The sequence below is a fragment of the Blennius ocellaris genome (assembly GCF_963422515.1).
Source record: "Blennius ocellaris genome assembly, chromosome: 22".
In the NCBI taxonomy this organism is placed as follows: domain Eukaryota; kingdom Metazoa; phylum Chordata; class Actinopteri; order Blenniiformes; family Blenniidae; genus Blennius; species Blennius ocellaris.
Window position 1 is genome coordinate 3,070,290 of NC_137671.1, and position 18,582 is coordinate 3,088,871.

General features: G+C 43.5%; 3 protein-coding genes across 3 annotated transcripts; 1 reads left to right on the forward strand and 2 right to left on the reverse strand.

Moving 5' to 3' along the window:
- Positions 1-3,283: 3,283 nt before the first annotated feature.
- Positions 3,284-11,986, reverse strand: ttll1 (tubulin tyrosine ligase-like family, member 1). Its single transcript, XM_080518044.1, has 9 exons — positions 11,871-11,986; positions 9,916-10,124; positions 9,638-9,818; positions 9,411-9,548; positions 8,495-8,603; positions 8,261-8,404; positions 7,112-7,198; positions 4,685-4,848; positions 3,284-3,599 (listed from the first exon to the last, which is right to left on the reverse strand). Exons 1-9 carry the CDS (start codon positions 11,981-11,983, stop codon positions 3,470-3,472), a joined length of 1,275 nt encoding a protein of 424 aa, XP_080374170.1. The 5' UTR covers positions 11,984-11,986; the 3' UTR covers positions 3,284-3,469.
- Positions 11,987-12,766: 780 nt separating this feature from the next.
- bik (BCL2 interacting killer) lies at positions 12,767-15,742 on the forward strand. Its single transcript, XM_080518404.1, has 6 exons — positions 12,767-12,882; positions 12,968-12,997; positions 13,965-14,067; positions 14,596-14,748; positions 14,989-15,103; positions 15,220-15,742. Exons 3-6 carry the CDS (start codon positions 13,973-13,975, stop codon positions 15,328-15,330), a joined length of 474 nt encoding a protein of 157 aa, XP_080374530.1. The 5' UTR covers positions 12,767-12,882; positions 12,968-12,997; positions 13,965-13,972; the 3' UTR covers positions 15,331-15,742.
- Positions 15,743-15,818: 76 nt separating this feature from the next.
- mcat (malonyl CoA:ACP acyltransferase (mitochondrial)) lies at positions 15,819-18,271 on the reverse strand. The gene is made up of 5 exons (XM_080518455.1): positions 17,702-18,271; positions 17,001-17,088; positions 16,689-16,906; positions 16,439-16,576; positions 15,819-16,164 (listed from the first exon to the last, which is right to left on the reverse strand). Exons 1-5 carry the CDS (start codon positions 18,128-18,130, stop codon positions 15,892-15,894), a joined length of 1,146 nt encoding a protein of 381 aa, XP_080374581.1. The 5' UTR covers positions 18,131-18,271; the 3' UTR covers positions 15,819-15,891.
- Between the last annotated feature and the right edge of the window lie 311 nt (positions 18,272-18,582).

Consider the following 18,582-nt stretch of genomic DNA (forward strand, 5'->3'; position numbering starts at 1 on the left):
TCCACAATAAAACTCCCCGCCCCCCGGGGTGGTGCGTTCAGGGACTCCCGTTAGAAACCACAATAACAACAACAATAACAACGTGATATTGCTATTGAGTAAAGCGGGAGTGCGATCTAATAGTGTGTGAAAAAAGTTAATACACCTTAGATTAACAATACCATCAATAATAGCAGCATCTCAAATATACATCGGTAATTAAATAAATAAATACAAATAAAAATCCGTTGTGGCTAATTCATTGAAAAAAATAAATAAATAAAAAATGCTGATGGCTGATATCCTGCCTTTTTAAAAGGTTTGTTTACACTGTGATATTGTCTGAGAGGACAAAAAATACATACAATATTAATTTGTCTTTGTTAATTCTGTTAACAGCAACTTTACCCTAGAATACATGAGGATAAGTTATTTCTTTATTATTGTTTTTTTATTAGACATTTTTAAGTCAAATAAAATCCTTCTCAGTGCAAAGTAATGTATGACTACAAACATCAACATTGAAATATTACAGTTGACATGATCAAAAAAACATTTGTAATGAATAAAATAAAAGAATATTAAGATTTTAAAAGATTATATTGGGTCTCTAAATACATTTGTTATAACCACATACATTTTTTTTTTTTTTTTTTACAAATAACAGACTGATTGTGATGTAAAACGTTTGCATGAGTACAGTGCTTCAATTCTTTACATAGTATTTTTAAAGTGAAATGATTCTTTGCAGCAGGCTTATTGTTTCATTTGTCTATCAAAGACTCTGTCACCTTTATATCACTAACGTCCTGTTGGACCGGATGCAGAACTAGTGAAGACTGGTTAACTTGACTAAAACTGAGAAGAGGCGCGCCTTCTGACGTCACAGGCACTCACAGGTTCCCAGGATGGGTGTCAGGGGCCCCCAGGGGCCACATAAAGGATCTCTGCAGTCACAGGTAATAGTTTAATCAAACATCATGTGCTGAACGTACAAAATGAAGTCATTAGTATGTTAAATATTTTGCTGGTCTCTGTAGTTTGTCAAATAGTTTTCCGAAGTTTGTCGAACAAATGGACCAGAGACTGATGCACGTTTCAAAAATGTGTTTCTCTCTTGACAAAAAAAAAAAGATCACCAGATGTGAAAACCTCACCTTGTCGCTTGTTCAGACACAGGAAGTTAAAGTTTCCTCATGCTACTTCCACACAAGTTACTACCTGCTTCTGTTTTTGAGCTCCATGAAACAAAAAGTAAAGCAACACACTAATTTAATTGGAAAGACGGTTGGCAATCACTGCTCTGGATTTAGGATGACGTTTTGAGTTCAAGTTCACTGCTTTAAAAAGCTGTGAATAGGCGGCTCAGCACAGGCAGGGTAGACTTTGGACAGGTCTCCGGTCCATCGTAGGCCAAATACACAGAGACGAACAACCACACGCATTCACGTCTACAGTCAGTTGAGAGACACAACTGCTTAAAATGCATGTTACTGGGAGGAAACCATGTCCATAATAACACGTTCAGGCAGCACCAATATGGGTATTTTATTCAAAAAGGAGAAACAATGCATTTGTCATCCAGAAAGAGTTCAATAATGCAAAGAATCTGTGTGTGTGTGTGTGTGTGTGTCGCGTAAACAACCTGACCACTGTAGGAATGTTGTTCAGGATGTTCATCTGACTGAGTGTTTTTAATCTCGGGGGTAAATTTGGTCTCCAGCACAGGAGGATGTGCACCAACTTCAGCTGGAGGTGGAACGTCCACCGCCTTCATCGGCTCCTGTTCTGCATGTGGTGACCAGCTCCAGGGGAAGAGAAACAACAAGGACGTGGATGGAGGAGGGGTGGGGTTGGGGGGGGGGGGGGGGGTCCTGGCCTCAAAGGTCGGCGAACAGCGCCATGCAGAGACCGACTTTACTGCTGTGGCAACAGCACAAACACACAGGCACAGTACACTCGATGAAGGATTGACCTCTGATCCTTCCACAGTCCAGACAGGTTACATTCATTAAAGGCTGTTCGGGCGTCACAACGGAGAGATGACAGGAACCAGAACAACCTCCCAGTGCACTGATAGAAAAGGCAAACATTTTATGGACTATCAGACAAAAAAATTAAGTGAGTGTGACAAAATCAGTTTGTTAATTTCGGATGCATTAAAAGCAACATTATATTCCCAGAACGTCGTGCATCAGGGCTGAATGATACTGTAATTACACTGAAATGCATGAAAATCATGAAGGTTTTTCCTCATGACTTTCCAGGACTTCTTCGAGTGTTTAAGGATTAATTAAACCAAAACTATCTAAAATTAAAACGTCATTTATGGTTGAATACAGAATACATTCATGTTTCACTTCATAGATTTGTATTATTGACTGTTGAGATCCAGAGGCAATAAAAAAAACGTAATGCTGATTGGTTTCCATTACAAATGTCTGATTTTAGCAAATTAGCTTTGCATCTATCTATTTCAATTTATTCACAGAAGCTGAGAGGGAAATAAACCCTTGGAAACTAGAAACATAATTCACATTGGTGGTCTGGGAAAAACAAATACCTGTCTAATCAATACATCATTTGAAAACAAATATAAATAATAACTATAATTAGTTATAATTAGATAAAGATTCACTTTCAAGTGCTCCACTTCAGAGTATGTGCCAATACTTTTCAGTATCATTCAGCCCGTCTTATTGTGGTAAAAAGATGGAGGAAACAAACAGGTTATGTCAAAGACCTCCCACACATTTGTCACATATTTTTGCATTACAGATTAAAAAAAAAAAGTCTTAGACAATAAATAAACTGAATTGCAATCGGTGTTAATAAAAGAAGAAAAAAAAATTTCTCTTGCATATATAAATACTGAAATAAAAAAAGTAAAGATAAATGATTTCATGCTCCTTGTTCTGCCTATCAACTATCAGCTGCCATTTACTAAATTATACCTTTACGTCATGTGCATTTATCGGCTCGATGGATCCTCTTAAAATCTATGGAACCACTTAATTATCTTATATTAAATCTCCTTCTCAACATCAGTGTGGCAGCTCAAGATAAATATCAGTAATCATGCATAGTTCAGGTTACTAATCCTTGGATTATACTTATTTCTGTACCTTTAATTCCGTCCTGTTACATTGAGATTTTCCGCGGTTTAATTTGGACTTCAACCCACGACTGCTGCCACCAGGCCGTCCGCCACGTCGGACTCGACTTGACCTGAAACCATAATATGCGTTCGCTCATTCGTATAAACAGACTTGAGACTCTTTGGATGTGACTTCCTTTTGTTGGGTGTTTCTGCCCACAGCCGGTGAAATGTGGCGAGAGGAGAAAGTTCTCCGACAGGCTTCCAAACAAAAAAAAAGAAAGAAAAAAAAAAAAAAAAGAAAAGAGTCTGGGTGGTCTGTGTCCTTTTCTTTTTTTTTCTGAGCCCGGTGTGCCTCCCAGGTGGTCCCTGTGGTCTTTATGAGCCGTGGCCTCATTTCCAGGTGGCGACGGCGGGCCGGACGCCCGCGCTCCCCTTGGCGCCCTTTGACCCCGGCGGCTGGCCCGAGCGGCTCCGCAGGTCGCGCTCGGCGTTCTCGCTCTGCGCCTGCTCTTCGTCATACCTGGACGGACAGGGGCGGGTTTCAGAGCGGCGGGGGAGGGGCCTCCACTCCACTCCACTCCACCCCCCCTTCCACCCTCCACCCTCCCCTGTTTGCTCATTGTGTTGAAATGAGGATTACGCGTCAGGGAATGCCCTCCAGCAGGCCTTCGATAGCTCAGTTGGTAGAGCGGAGGACTGTAGTGGCTTGTTCAGGCATCCTTAGGTCGCTGGTTCAAATCCGGCTCGAAGGAATCTTTTCATGTTTGGAGAAGTGGACGCTCTCAGTCACATGTCGAGTGCGAAAGCAAACTTATACAACTTCATAAATTAGCAATCAAAGAAACATACATAAAACTCCACACACTTACACTAATATATCAGTTTTCATTCGCTTCAGTAACAAACTAAGATTTACGCTTCAATAAGCTGAATGTTTCCACACATCTGACCACGTTTCAACACGAATAGTAACTTTGTTAATGAACAGCTCACATTGAAGCACGTGAGTCATTTGTACCGTACAGGTTCCTCATATACCATTGAGTCACACTGTATGTGTAAGTCAATGACGATTAAAAACACTTTCCTTCAAGCCGGATTTGAACCAGCGACCTAAGGATGCCTGAACATGCCACTACAGTCCTCCGCTCTACCAACTGAGCTATCGAAGGACGTCGCATGAGCTCAACGGTTGTACGGACGCCTGTGACGTCATTGCTATTATAGCATTTGTTATCATCATGAATTACATGGATAATTAATGCTTCAACCATAGTTGTGTGAAAACGCTTCAGGAATAAAGATGCTACGGTAAATTTGGATTTCTGAAGACGTCTGCCTCAATGAGTATTCGGACAATTTCAACCACCAGTTACCAAAGCGTCTCAGATGTCGGCCATGTTTTGGATTCCATCTTCAAGTCGGACTTAAAATAAGTCTGTTATTCCCTCTAATCTGCTAACTGAGCTCCCAAAGGACCCGCATGTCACTGCATACTAGTCCAACTTACTCAGAGAGTATAGAAGTGCTGTTAACCACATGATGTCAGAGGTCAGAGGTCACTCACTGTGTGTGTGTGTGTGTGTGAGTGCAGTGGACACTCACAGGACTTGGTAGTTGCCCATGGCCTCCCGCGGCGGGCTGCGGTTCCAGCGGCAGTCGGGGAGCTCCCCGTTGGGCGTGACGATGTTGAGGGTGTCGTTGATGAGGTTGTACTTGAGGATGCGGTCGTTGGCCGTGCTGGAGGTCAGCGAGGGCGAGGCGTTGACCTGAGCATCACACACACAACAACGTCCTCTTTAAGAAAATTAAGAAATCTATCATATTTTCTGTGCTTATGATTCTTAAGATATTCATACACAGGATCTCTAATGCAGGGCGGTTCCCACCTGGACTAAATTACATTGATACTTATATTATATCATATATTTCATATGGCATATTGCATGTACATATACATATATTTATACATGTGCAAGTACACTATTACCATTGGTATTATTATTATTATAAGTATACTATTACTATTGGTATTATTATTATTATTATTACTGATATATATATATATGTATATTGTTATATTATTGCTACCATTATTAGTAGTACTATACACAAGTATTATACACTATTGCACATTGTTATTATCTGTATTATTGTTATTATTATTATATAATACCTACTTCTAATGGCTCTGCCACTGCACCTTACTATCTATTTATCTTGCTTTTATCTCCTGCTTATTTCTAAGTGCCCATGTTCCGTTCTGTGTTTTACTTTATGTCTTATACCCAGATACTTTTATTTCTATTCTATTGTATTTTATAATATTGGTATGTACCAGATTGCTGCAACAAGACAATTTCCCTTTGGGGATGAATAAAGTAATTATCTATCTATCTATCTATCTATCTATCTATCTATCTATCTATCTATCTATCTATCTATCTATCTAAGAGCTTCAATCCGGCCAAACCACCAGGAGAATTGTTAAAATTTCAAATGAAACATTGACTTCTGCGATATCAGTGATGCTGCCATGACAACAGGCAAACAAAACAAGCATAAGCCTCAAAGCCACGCTGTCCGTTTGCAATAACACTCACAATCACAGCAGCTATAGGTGTTTTGGGATATTTCACCGTCTTCTGAACCAGAAGGTTTCATTCAAATTGGCTTCATGTTGAGATTGTTGTCGTTTTTCGGTCACAATTGTTCTTTCTTTGTTTTTCTTTAATATTTACATTTTCTTCACACAGACTCCCTCTTTAAAGGTCCGATTTAAAGGTTATTTTGGGAGGCAATATTTCACCACTTCGGCCCACTTAAGATGGGATTGTACTCGATGTGTACACACACGTTCCATATCATTGTGCTGGGCAACAAATTACTATGTTTGGAATTGGTTTTATGGCTCTACTAAACTCTTGCAACTGCGAAACAAACTAATGGGCAGTGGCATTTGCGTTTTCTTCATGTTGTAACGGGTAAAATATCTCTTTGAAATGCTTTTGTGCTTCCCGTTGAGAATAAAAGCCTCATGAGCTCAGAGAGTTTACTTTAAGTACCATCTGAAGAGTAACAGATTACCTATGTCAACACACTTTGCACACAGGTAACTGTTTTTTGTTCCTTGCAAAGCTGCACAAAAGCCACTCCTTCGAGCCGGATTTGAACCAGCGACCTAAGGATCGCCACGGTAACCACTACAGTCCTCCGCTCTACCAACTGAGCTATCGAAGGGCGACGGAGTCCACACACTGTTGAGCGAAGCTTTACTTTAACCTACTTTTGAACGCAGGAAGCTGCCAGGTGACTGAGCAGAAGCCTGAGTGGGTTTGTAGCGCACATTTTTAAAGTTCCTCACCGAGGAGCGCTCACTGCCCTGAAACCAAATCCACGCCGCTCAGAATAGATCCGATTGGTGTCTGTGAGCAGAAATAGTTCCTGGCCTAGCCTGGAAACCTGGCAGCACGCCGTACAGCTGTCACTACGAGTGCAGGAACAAAGAAAGAAAAGAAGAAAAACTACATGTCCTCAATAATCAGATTAATATGGAGACTGATAGAAAGGCAGCAGTGGACAAATGTTTCGGGCTGTGTGACTCGGCTTCCTCTTTGCTTTCGAGAGCCGTTTGTCAACGAGTGACAAAAAAAAAAAAAAAACACGCCTTCAGCTCACATTTGAATCCAGACAGGCACGCGTCCACACGCCTCACAGACACTGACGGTTGCGCAACAATCAGAGGCAAGGAAAACACAGCCACGGTGCATGTACAACTGGAGAAATAGGTAAACTTTGCAGAGTTGAGTCAGCTTTGTAAAGAGGGAGAATATATTATGTTAAGGATGTGACTTTACTGCAGGGAGTGGCTGAATAAATCCACATTTGTCTTACTATTTTACTCAAATTCTCATTAATCCTCAACTCACACTCTGTTGTTCCTCTTTTCCCTGTTGCTTTTTTTTTTACTAGCGTCCTGAAGAACTCTGTATCTCCGGCCCGGAGGTCGTATTTGCACGTTGGACTTCTCACCTCTATGAGCCATGGCTTCAACTTGTCATCGATGATGATGTCGTAGCCGTAACACTCGAAACAGTGCTTGTCATTGTTCATCACAGGCTGCGAGGAGGAAGAGGAGAGGAAGAGGAGACAAGGAGGAACAACATGAGTGGATGTGATTGGTGAGGAACTTCTCAATGCAGGAATGAGTGAATCAGTGAGGGAGGAAGTCAAAGTAATCGGAGTACAAGAGGAGGCATTTGCATGTAACGTATGGAGGCCCGAGAGGGGAAATGAGTCACATCACTTATATATATAAAAAAAAGAGAAGTGTGGATGAGCTCCAGGAAACTACACAGCCATGAAATTCAGTTTCCACTTCTGTTGTGTTAAAAACACTTTTTGACATCAACTTTTTTTGTCACAAATCCAACAATCAGATGGAATCAGCCTGAATTTGACGTTTTTTGAAAATGATTAGGCTCAAATTTAAATACTCTGAAATTAAACATTTCCATCCCTGGGTGTTGTGCAATAATATTTAAAGACATTCTTGGCTGCTGAGAAATGACGACAGAGTTTATAATTGTGACACTGAACTGCTCTTACATCCTGTGGAAGTTCAGAAGAAACAAAACAAAGAGCTGTGAGGTTATATCAAATACAGCCCGCAGAGCCATTAGAAGTAGGCATTATATAATAATAACAACAATAATACAGATAATAACAGTGTGGAATAGTGTATAATACTCATGTATAGAACTACTAATAATGGTAGCAATAATATAACAATAACAATATGGTAGCAATAAAATAAAAATAACAACAATATATATATCTATATATATCAGTCATAATAATAATAATAATACAAATAGTAATAGTATACTTATAATAATAATAATACCAATAGTAATAGTGTACTTGCACATGTATAAATATATGTATATATGTACATGCAATATGCAATATGAAATATATGATATAATATGAGGGTCAGGGTTTGACACCTCCGCTCTGCTGAGGGTCAGAAAGGTCACCTGCTTGCTCTTAAAAATGTAAATACGACAGTAACTCGTCCCTGTCTGGTTGTAGCCTCGGCCCAAAAAAACCTGAAAAAACCCCCCCCGCTTTTTACAAGATGAAAATCATCAGTAATTGGACCGACGGCGGTCAACTTACAGCGACGGCCTTCAGCGACTGCACCACGATCCAGTGGATCTGGTCAAACAGCCGGCTGGTCACCTCCTTCCCCCTGGTGCTCTCCAGGTACAGGCGCAGGTTCCCCACCGTCCACTTGCCTCCGTGGACGTGGTTGTAGTCGTCCTGCGGGGGGGGGGGAAACAATGCGTTGCTCGGTGACACGTTTCATACGTACGGCGTCTCAGCGCCACGGCGTGCGGGACCCGGACCCACCCCGTGTTTCTGGATGGCCACGTTGGTGAGATGCACAAACATGTTGTCCAGCTCGCTGGTGCTCGGCGTGTACTTCACGGTGCAGAACCGGCAGAAGCCCAGCTTGTACCTTGAAAAGAGATCGGTGAGAGGTCAGTAGTGACATACAGGCCACGTCTTTAAAGCAGCTTAATGGTTTATTTTCAGCTCATTCCATTGGCAGCACAGGTAAATTAAACAATATTTCCCCCGATAACAGAACACTCTAGCTCAGGGGGCGTCGGACATGAGGCCCGTGGACAAACCACTCCATAAAATGTGAAAGAAATTCCAAATAATCAATTAAAGCAGAGAAGAAGAAACGCATCGCCACCAGGAGGAGAAGTAGGATCGACGTATATGTGCATGTGTGTGTGAGTGTGTGTGTCGTAAGTTTGGTTCCGTGTTGATATTTGGGAGGTTCTTTTTTGTTAATGTTTTCTTGTTGTTGACGTTTTGTTCTTTCTATTCTAGTGTGGAATGGACTTTTTGTTGCTCTGAGTTTGGGGGGTGGAGCTCATAAGCTTGTTGCTTCAGCCCCACTGCTTTTGAGCAGAATGTGTACTGCTTAAATAAATAAATAAATAAATATATAAAATACATTTAAAAAAAAAATGAGTTGTCGGTGGGTGACGCTGCCATGAAATCTCGCTGGCCATGCTGTCAGGATGACTTTGTAAAAGTATGCATAGGACACAGCTATAGATGGGTTTGTTTTGGGTTTTTTTTGGTTTTTTTACTGTATTTTGCACGAGAAGGTTCTAGAAGAATCTAGCTGTTTTATCCATTTTAGCTTTTTTAAATTAGTTTATTTTTTCTCATTTCTAAGCTTATTTTACTCTTATGGATGGATGGATGGATGAAGGGATGGATGGATGGATGGATGGCTCAAGCTTACATGTAGCATTTCAGCGGCCGGTACGTCGTGACCAGGACGTAGAGTCGCAGGTCGAACTTCTTCCCTCCTATCAACAGAGGATTGTCGATGTACAGCGAGATGACGTACGCCTCTTTCCCGCTGGCTGCCGCGACGAACCTGGCGTTCACAGAAGGGAACAGGTCAAAGGTCGGACGCCAGTCGCCACCGTCTCGACGGGAGCGGCGGGCGAAGCCGGCTGAGCTCACGAGGAGGTGCGGCTGTCCCGCGACCACTTCTTGATCTGCGACAGCTTGTTGATGAGGAAGATGCCCTTCCCCTGCGCCTTGCCGCACGGCTTCATGATCCAGGTGCTGGAGGGATTCTTGCGGAACTCCTCCACGAACAGGTTGTAGTCGGCCGGGAGCATGAACGTCACCGGGACGAAATCTGAACGGAGCAAAAAAAAAAAAAAAAAAAAAAACCCCACACAATCAGACCCGTGGGCCGGCAGGGCGTGGAGGTGCGGCGCGTCGACGTCGCCTACCCAGGTAAATGTATTTTCCGTTCTCGTCCTTCTCCGCCAGAGGGCTGCTCTCCTTCTCCAGCTCCTTGCGGTAGCGCTTGATGTTTTTGATCATCAGGTCCTTGCGCGTCAGCTCGTAGTGGTTGGGGAAGTGGTTCACCATCTGCTCGTCTGACAGGCGGTAGCCGGTGTCCACGCTGAACACGTTCCTGATGGTCTGGATGCTCATCCTGCGCGAAAACATACAGATTATATATGTATATATATGGAAGAAAATGCTTCTTTCGAAAGATTCGTTTGTACCATTTAAATACAACACTGATCCAAGATCACCTCAAATCGTGACATTTTAGAAAATAGTACTCAAACATATTTGAAAGAAACAAAATCACTTCACTAGAAGGAACCTTCCACTGAAATAAATGTAAATTTGAATGTTAGTTATACCTTTGTAACATGCAAAATTCTAGATCTCCTGTATCATGGGTTGCAAAAATTTTTACTTTTTCTCTATATTAAGTTTCTTAAGCTCAGATCCTCTCAGTAATTCTTACACGCTATAACAGAAAAACAAAACCTGAAAAAATGAATTCCTTCTTTCCGTTTCTTACATTTACAGTGACGGCGTCATGTGCATAAGTCAGTGTAAATACTGGTGACAAATACGAATCTGAAGTGACATTTGGAACGTGCATGAGACTCAAAAAGCGAAATATTCCACACAGATCAGTGTGACATTGTTTCCTCTTGATATTTATACTCAAAGGTCATGAGTAGAATTGTCACAGACACGATATGATGGCGCCACTTGGTGTCAGAAGTAGTTAATGCACTCGCACCAATGGAATAAAAGAATAATTAAACAAGTCTGTATGACCACCCTCAAAAATCCTGACCAGAAATATTGACATTTTTAATTGCGTGTTAGAAAGTTGCAAAGAATCTTGTGTGAGTAATAATCCAAATAGTGCAGAAAACCTTACATCTATATATTATTTACACAGTACAAAGGGTAGAATAGGCCACTCTCAATAAGTCCAGGTACATTGGTGATTTTTTAAAAATATATATATTAAGGCCTTTAATGGGTCTTTATTCAGCTGCTGTCTGTAGATTAGTTTTTCTAAATATCAAATATGAACAATGATGGCAGAGTCTTAGTGGAAGGAAAGTCCAAGTTCAGACGGACAATTGGCATCAGACCTACTGTAATGATGTCAGATGGGCTAAAAAACAAGGTTTATGCAATTATAACAATGTATTTTATTATAACATTGTAAGGAAAACAAGAATTAAATTTGAATTGTACTGGATTGAATTAAATCCAGTACAATAACACAGCTATTCTGAAATGTTCAGCTCATTTTCTTGATTCAAAAAGTTATTTAAAATGAGTGCTGAAAAGTCTTGATATTAAGTTAAATAAGATAGTGCTGTTAATTCGTTTTGTTTTTTCAAACCAATTTGATTACATTTGAACTCTGTTACATTTCTATGTAACGTCTTTAGGATATGGATATAGGATTTTTTTTTTTTTTTAAATCTCCATTGCATTTCTACAACAAAACTTTGTTGGCACTTTTAAAAACAACACAGTTGACCAAACAAGTGGCATTCTAAAAACAAGTGTGAAAAATAGAATTGAGTATTTTTTTTTTTTTAAGTGTAAAGGTCAGATTGTGGCCACTCTCCTGCAGAATAAGTCGGTGTATTTAAATTTTAAATACTAATGGTTGGATTACTACCAATGCACTTGATGTTTGGTTGACAATTTTATCCATTTAAAACACAATTTAGGGACATTAAACCTATATTGTGCAGCACTCCTGGTAAGGTGGGGTCGTTGCCTCTCTCCTGCACAAAAACTCCATGTATTTTCATTTTTAGAGCAGTAAAAAAACAATTTCTGGGGCTTTTAAAAACTATATCTCGGACTAGTTGCCAATGCATTGTGAGGTTCGCACTGAGGAACCTACCAGTAGAAATTCCAGTCGTCGCTCTCTGTCACTGGGATCCAGTCCCTCTTCTCGAAGTTATTGATGAGCACCGACTTCTCGATATCGGTCACCCACTTCACTTTACCGGCCATGGTGCCTCCCCGCTGTGAGGGGAAGCAAGGGGACAAATAAAAAAAGCGCACGAAGGTGAACAGAAGACAAGAGGAGCGCTGCAGAGTCCGACGTGCGCGTGCAGTTGAGCGCGTGTGTGTGTGTGACCTGCAGACGAGCGTCAGGAAACGGCCAGTCATCGGGAGCAGCTACCAGGTTAGCGGGTTAGCAGGTTTAGCAGGTTTAGCAGGCTGCTGCAGCAGAGGCTGGGCGGACTTCCACCACCTTCACCGCTTCATGACAGCGTGCGGCGGGGACGAACCCGCATCCCGAGCAAGTCCTCCCCGTGTCGCGGTTCAGCGTCCAGCCGCAGCCATCGCTCGCTCTTCCTTCGTCCGTCGAGCCATCGATCCGACTGTCGTGAAGCTGACAGCGGCAGAGGGGGAAAAAAAACGCCCCGCGGCGGGCGAACGTCACAATAAGAGCCTCGTGTTTCTTCAACAGGAGAGGGAAGGGGGGGAGAGAAGCCAACGCGGAGAATTGAGATAATATATGGAGAATAATATCTGATTAAAAGACGTCTTTATGGGCTTGGTCCTCTGGAAGGATAGCCTAGCAACGGAGGACGCATTGACGTCACTGCCGGGCGTCGTTTCCCCCGACCCGCCAGCAGGGGGAGCTCGAGCCACTGCAGGACGTCATTCAGTCGTTCAATCTTTTTTTTTTTTTTTACTTTATTCATTATAACACATTGATTATCTTTACATATATGAAGTTATAACTACACATGTATTCAATCATAATAAACTAAATGACAGTGGGCGCGGGTCAGTGCTCGTGTCGCCCCCTGGCGGTTTCTGTGAGCGCTGTCAGATAAAAGGCGGGGCCAGTCACAGTTTGTGCACTTCCCCGAGAGCGACGGATTAAAAAGGACGCTGCTGTAAGTAAAGCACAAGAAAACCCCCATTTATTTCTAAATGTATTCTATTACATATTAAATTACAATGTGTGTATGTTTATTTCAGGGCGGCGTCCAGTTTAATCTACACCAAGAGGTATTTGTTTTCCTTTTTAAATTGTTATTTCTGTGTTGTTGTGCACCTGTTTTTATTTCTGCTGGGGTTTGAGGATTTAAACGAGTATCCTCAAAGCATCTTGGTGTACTTTTATTACACATGGAAGTTGCGGGTATTGGAAAATGTCTGTTGGTTTCATGTGAGTGTTCTTCAAAACGACCTTTGTTTGCTTTGGTTTAAGAAAGGTGAGTACACCTCTTTGTTTTGACAATATGGCAAACCAGTAACAAGTGATCAAACTGTAAAAAATCTGCTCCACGCGGGTTATTGTGGTTATGTAGTTGAGTTACCCACGTTTAAAGATTAAAAAAAGATGAGATTTTGTCATAAAAATGCTGGATATGATCATCATAAACCATTCTTATGTATGTTTATTAGTCTTTTAAATCAGGCATGTGTTTTAAAGCCTAGAAGTAATTTTTTTTCAGAGCCAGTTATGTTTTTTGTCTTGTTGCTGAGGCTGAAAAGGCAGTTTGGTCGATTTGAGTTATGGAAATAGAGTATTTGCATTAAAGGAGCTGGTCACAGGACAGCCAGGTCAAAACAGACAATAACAGATCTCACATAAAATGATGAAAACAAACACATGTGAGCACTTTCTTGCTTGAAGTAATCATGGCTATGAACGTAGTGCAATACACAGTAATAAATAAATGAATACACTGTAAAATAGAGTACACACGAGAAAGTAGACTGCAGCCGTTGGACCTCATCCAACACATGATATCACCTCTTCAAACCTGGGAGGGACAGTTTTTTTTTTTTTTTTTTTCCCCCTGCCAGGTAACAGCCACCGCCTATCCTGGTCACATGACCCCACTATTTACACAACCTGTTTATGAACGTTGGGAGTCAACACTTTAAAGCCACCCAGCCAGTATCTGTGGCTGATGACCTGCACCCTGCTGTCATAATAACAAATAGATTGCCGTGTCCCCCATCGCAGGAGACACGATGGTGGAGCAAAAGAGACGGCCGAGTCGCGCCGTGTCCCTCCAGGCTGGACCTGGCGGGGTGGACACCGGGACACTGTTTGACATGACCCTCAGGTAACAGGACAGCCGGGCCCTTCCGGCAGTCCGGCGTCACGCAAGCATGAACAGATCAACATGTAATCACATCACAGTTAAATATCATACTACAATGGATTATTACAGATTGGATAAGGAAAAGTACACTCACACAGACAGGCATTAACTGAGTTTAAAAAGTAAATAAATATACGTCTGCTTGATTACTAACATATTGAACCATTGGGCCGAGCCAAAACAAATGTCATAAATTGCCTTTCAAATGATACAGGGCGGCCAGATAGCATGCATTCATAGTGATCCTCTCCTTATAACATACTATACACGTTTTTTAATAAAATCCCAATGAAAACGTACTTTGGTCCTCACCCCCAACCAAAGCATTATTGATTTAACCTGGATTAAACTCATTCTATATCTAAACTCTGGATTTTTATATTTGAATTGCTACAAATAATGGAAACTCTCATTTGCTTCACAAACACGACAGAAGATGTGATCAATTCCGACATGAGAATCTTTCAATCTCCTCTGCTCCTCTCTCAGAATAAACGACAGGGCTGCACGGGAGTTTGGCCGTCAGCTGGCTGCACTGGGTGACCAGCTGGACCGCGAGTGGGCCGCCAGGCAGTCGTACAGACTCCCGGCTCCTTTCCACCTGCTGGGACCGGCCCAGACCTTGACCCGGACCATCTATCGGTAAATACCACTCACCTGGTTATGTCTCCCTGCGTGGATCGAACAGCAGAATATTTAACATTCGGTGTAAAAGCGACTTCACCAATCTGCCCTGTAATTCCACATTATACCACAAGATGGTGTGTCGAGCCAGTCAGTTACTCACCAGCCGTACAGTATCTCACTTCTGCCACCCAGTGCACATAAGTAGCATTACGTAAACCTTAAATACTCTATTTGTAATGCATTTCTCTCTTCCAGGGACCTGCACAGTCAGCTGTGGGGCGTTCAGGGTCTGTCGGCAGCGGTGAAGGCCTGGATACCAAACGCCGTGGCCAGCATGAGCCTCCTCAGAACCGAGGCCGTCACTACCTGGGTAAATCCACCACTCTCTCCTCACTCATCCCTCGGTTTGTGTCTTCAGCTTAGCTCTGCCCCTTAGAGGCAAAACAACACTCTTCAAATCACTCTCCCTGGCCTTTGCTTCCCCAGCTGTGTGGTCTGAGGCCAGAATCCTGGTCTGGCTGGAGCGGAGGAGCTCTGGTGGCCCTGGTCGCTGCACTCAGCCTCCTCGGAGCTCTCTGGATGGAGTGGAAAGCCTAAACAGCCACAAAGCGGGTCTTCATTGGCTGATTGTACATTTGACCAAAGGAACACCAAAGATGTTTGCAAATTGAGTGACAATTATTGATTTTTTCTCTCTCTCTCTCTCTTCTGTTTACTTTTCTTTTTGTACCAGTTTAAGGATTTAAGGAGACATAATGGAGCTGAAAGACAGCGAATGATTTGTTTCACAGTGTTGCAGGAGTTGATCAGACTAATGTAGCAGTGACGTGTTGGTTCACAGTTGTATTAATATTTTTTAAAATAAAAAAAGCATGGGGGGGGGGGGGGAACTGTTTTCCATGAGTGGACTGTTGCGGGACTGCAGTCGTTTGTTTTCTTACTGGTTTAAGAGGAGATTTGTACCAAATGATGTGTGGCTTTGCTGAGTATGGAATGAAGGGAGCTGGACTTTCTGTTGCAGAGTTGAACTTTTTTTTCATCTGATGCAAATAAATCTTAAAGACAAACATGAGAGTCTTGTTCATTTATATATATAAAGAAGAAGAAAAACAAAGCACTTTCTAAACAATAGGAAGCAGCGGGCAGTTCCACCATCGGTCAGTCCTCGTCCCCCGCCACGTCCACGTGAGTGTACGTCTGCGAGGCCTTCCTGTTGCACCTCTGCAGCGTGGCGCCCAGCTGCCGCCCGGGCCCCACCTCGTACGTGTGGGGGAAGCTCTCGCCCTGCGCCCGCTCGTAGATCTCGTGCAGGGTCTGCTCCCACTTCACCGGCGACACCGGCTGCTTGGCCAGCTGCCGCCGCACGTGGCCCTCGCTCATGTAGCGCTTCCCGTCCACGTTGGAGTACACGCTGATTTCGGGACGCCGCACCTGAGACGGAGGGGGGGAGTTCGTGTTAACGGCATTGTCGGCAGCTTGAGAGTTATTCAACGATGGATGTATTTGGCAATCCTGTCGAGTCAGTATTTTATAGAACTTAAAATAAAGCAAATCTGGTCCAATATACACGACATTTCATTTCAGCATATAAGAATTTTTACTGACTGCATCTTAAAAGGGGATGTCAAATCTCTTCATGATATGTATACACACGTCGTGGCGGCGAGACTTCCGGTGTTTGGATGAGACGCGGCTGCAGACTGACCTCCACCTGCCTCAGCACCTCCCCGAGGGGCTCCGTGGCCGACGCCATCAGCTCGGTGTGGAACGCGCCGCTGACCGGGAGACGTGTGGTCCTGGTGAACTGCAGCCGCCGGGAGTTCTGCTGGAGGAAGTCCAGCGCCTGGGGAGACGACGACGAGTCACACGGATCTCCGTTGAGGAAACTGTCGTGGTTTTTTTTGAAAAATCGAATGTCACTACGGCAAAGCCCCAGAGATAGGAAGTCGCTGTACCTGCTGGTGCCCCGCGATGACCCTGCCGTCGGGAAACAGGTAGTTGGCCACGGAGCACACGGGCTCCTCCACCCCGAGACTCCTGCAGTGCTCTTTGGCCTGCAGACAGGCGTGTTTGTACTGCGCCTGGGGCCGACCGACGACCGACAGCATGCCGCTGGGAACCAGCTCCGAGGCTCGCTGCATGGCCTCCGCCCGCACCTTCACGGCGTACAGCGCTGCAGGGAAGACACGACCAGAGCAGTGAGTGAATGAACTGCGGCTGACATTCGCCGCGCGTTAAAAGAGAAGCAGCGAAGCGCGTCGACATACCTTCCGCAAAGTTCATGGCGCCGGAAAAGACGAGGGCGGCGAATTCTCCGACGCTGAAACCTGCCGCAGCGACGCACGTCTCGATGGCCTGAGGACGCAAGCCCAACTTTATCAACAAAGTACTTAAAGACAACGGGACAGAAGTCTGCAGCATCTATAATTAGCAGTTAGAATTAGAGTCATATGAAACACTTTCACATGGAGAACACACTTATTTCAAATTGAACCAAGCCAGTGAGCGAGATGACAGGTGTTCTTCACTTCTTAGTATGGGGACACATATTACCATTGAAAAAAACATTAGAAAGTGAATTTTGAATCATGTGTCCCCTTTAAATGAGCTTCAGGTTGTTACTTTCCACATGAAAAAGTTGCAGCGCTGCTGTCTCTGTCCATCTCACTGAGCTGACTGCTCAGAGTGAAAAGCTGCTTTCAACAGCAGCTTTGTTGCCATTTCACTAAACTTCTGTTGATTGGAAGTGGAGCGTCTTATTGATTTTGAAGTGACAGGGATTACTGTTTTACTGACAGCAACATTAGAATCTTATCCACAGTGTGAAGAGACAAAAACATTACTGAACCTACATAAGATCCTACTGCATGTTGGCAGCATATTCCATCTGTGATACTGCCGTTTCCTTCAAGAAGAGCCACATTAAAAGCATCTTCCTCCTACTGACTGATGGAACTGTGACCTTCACCTTTGGGTTTGTGTCATTGAGCTTCTCCACAGCAGCCAGAGAGGTGACGAACACAGCCGGCTGACAGTGCACGGTCCTCCGCAGCTCCTCCTCCGGCCCCTGCAGGCACAGAGCCAGCAGATCGTACCCGAGGATCTTCTGTGCCACGGAGAACATCTCCTTCACGTTGGGGTACTTCAGAAGCCCTTTACCCATGCCCACAAACTGGCTGCCCTGCCCGGGGAAGAGGAGCACGGAGCGGCCGCTGGGCTCCTTCCGGAGCCTCCGCTCCCGGACGGGGGCTGGAGGTGTGTCCGGGGGGTTTACCGGGGAGTCCCCCGGAGCTCCACCGGGGAAGCCGGGATGGTCTGTGGAGAGTTTTCGGCTGAGAGGCAGCAGCGACCTGACCTTACCCCTGCAGGCCATGCTAACACCCCCGGGGACAAACATGAGCCGCTCCACAAACCCTCACAGGTTAAAAACGACCCAAAATCCACCGAGACGAGCCGTAACTGATCAAACTATCAACTTTGATACGAGTTTAGTTTATTTTCTGTCCGGCATGACTGCTTTTCGGGCGCCGCCATGTTATTTAAAGTTCACCTTGTTCTATTTTACTTCCGGGAGACAGTCCGGCCTGTTCTGCCTGCAGCGCCCCCTCTGGTCACAGGCTATTATTACCTAACATTAATAATTTGTATTATCTGTTAATTATTATCTTACTAAAAAATATTTTCCCTCTTATGTTCAGCTCTTTATGATCTTTTTTATTTTTTTCCTGAAATTTACTGGCTCTCATGTGCTGTTTGTTGTTTTGCAGTTGCAATTTGATGTAATAAAGTTAACTTGATAGAAATAAATGCAGTTAGCACAAACACACTGGCACTTCACGTGGAAACTAA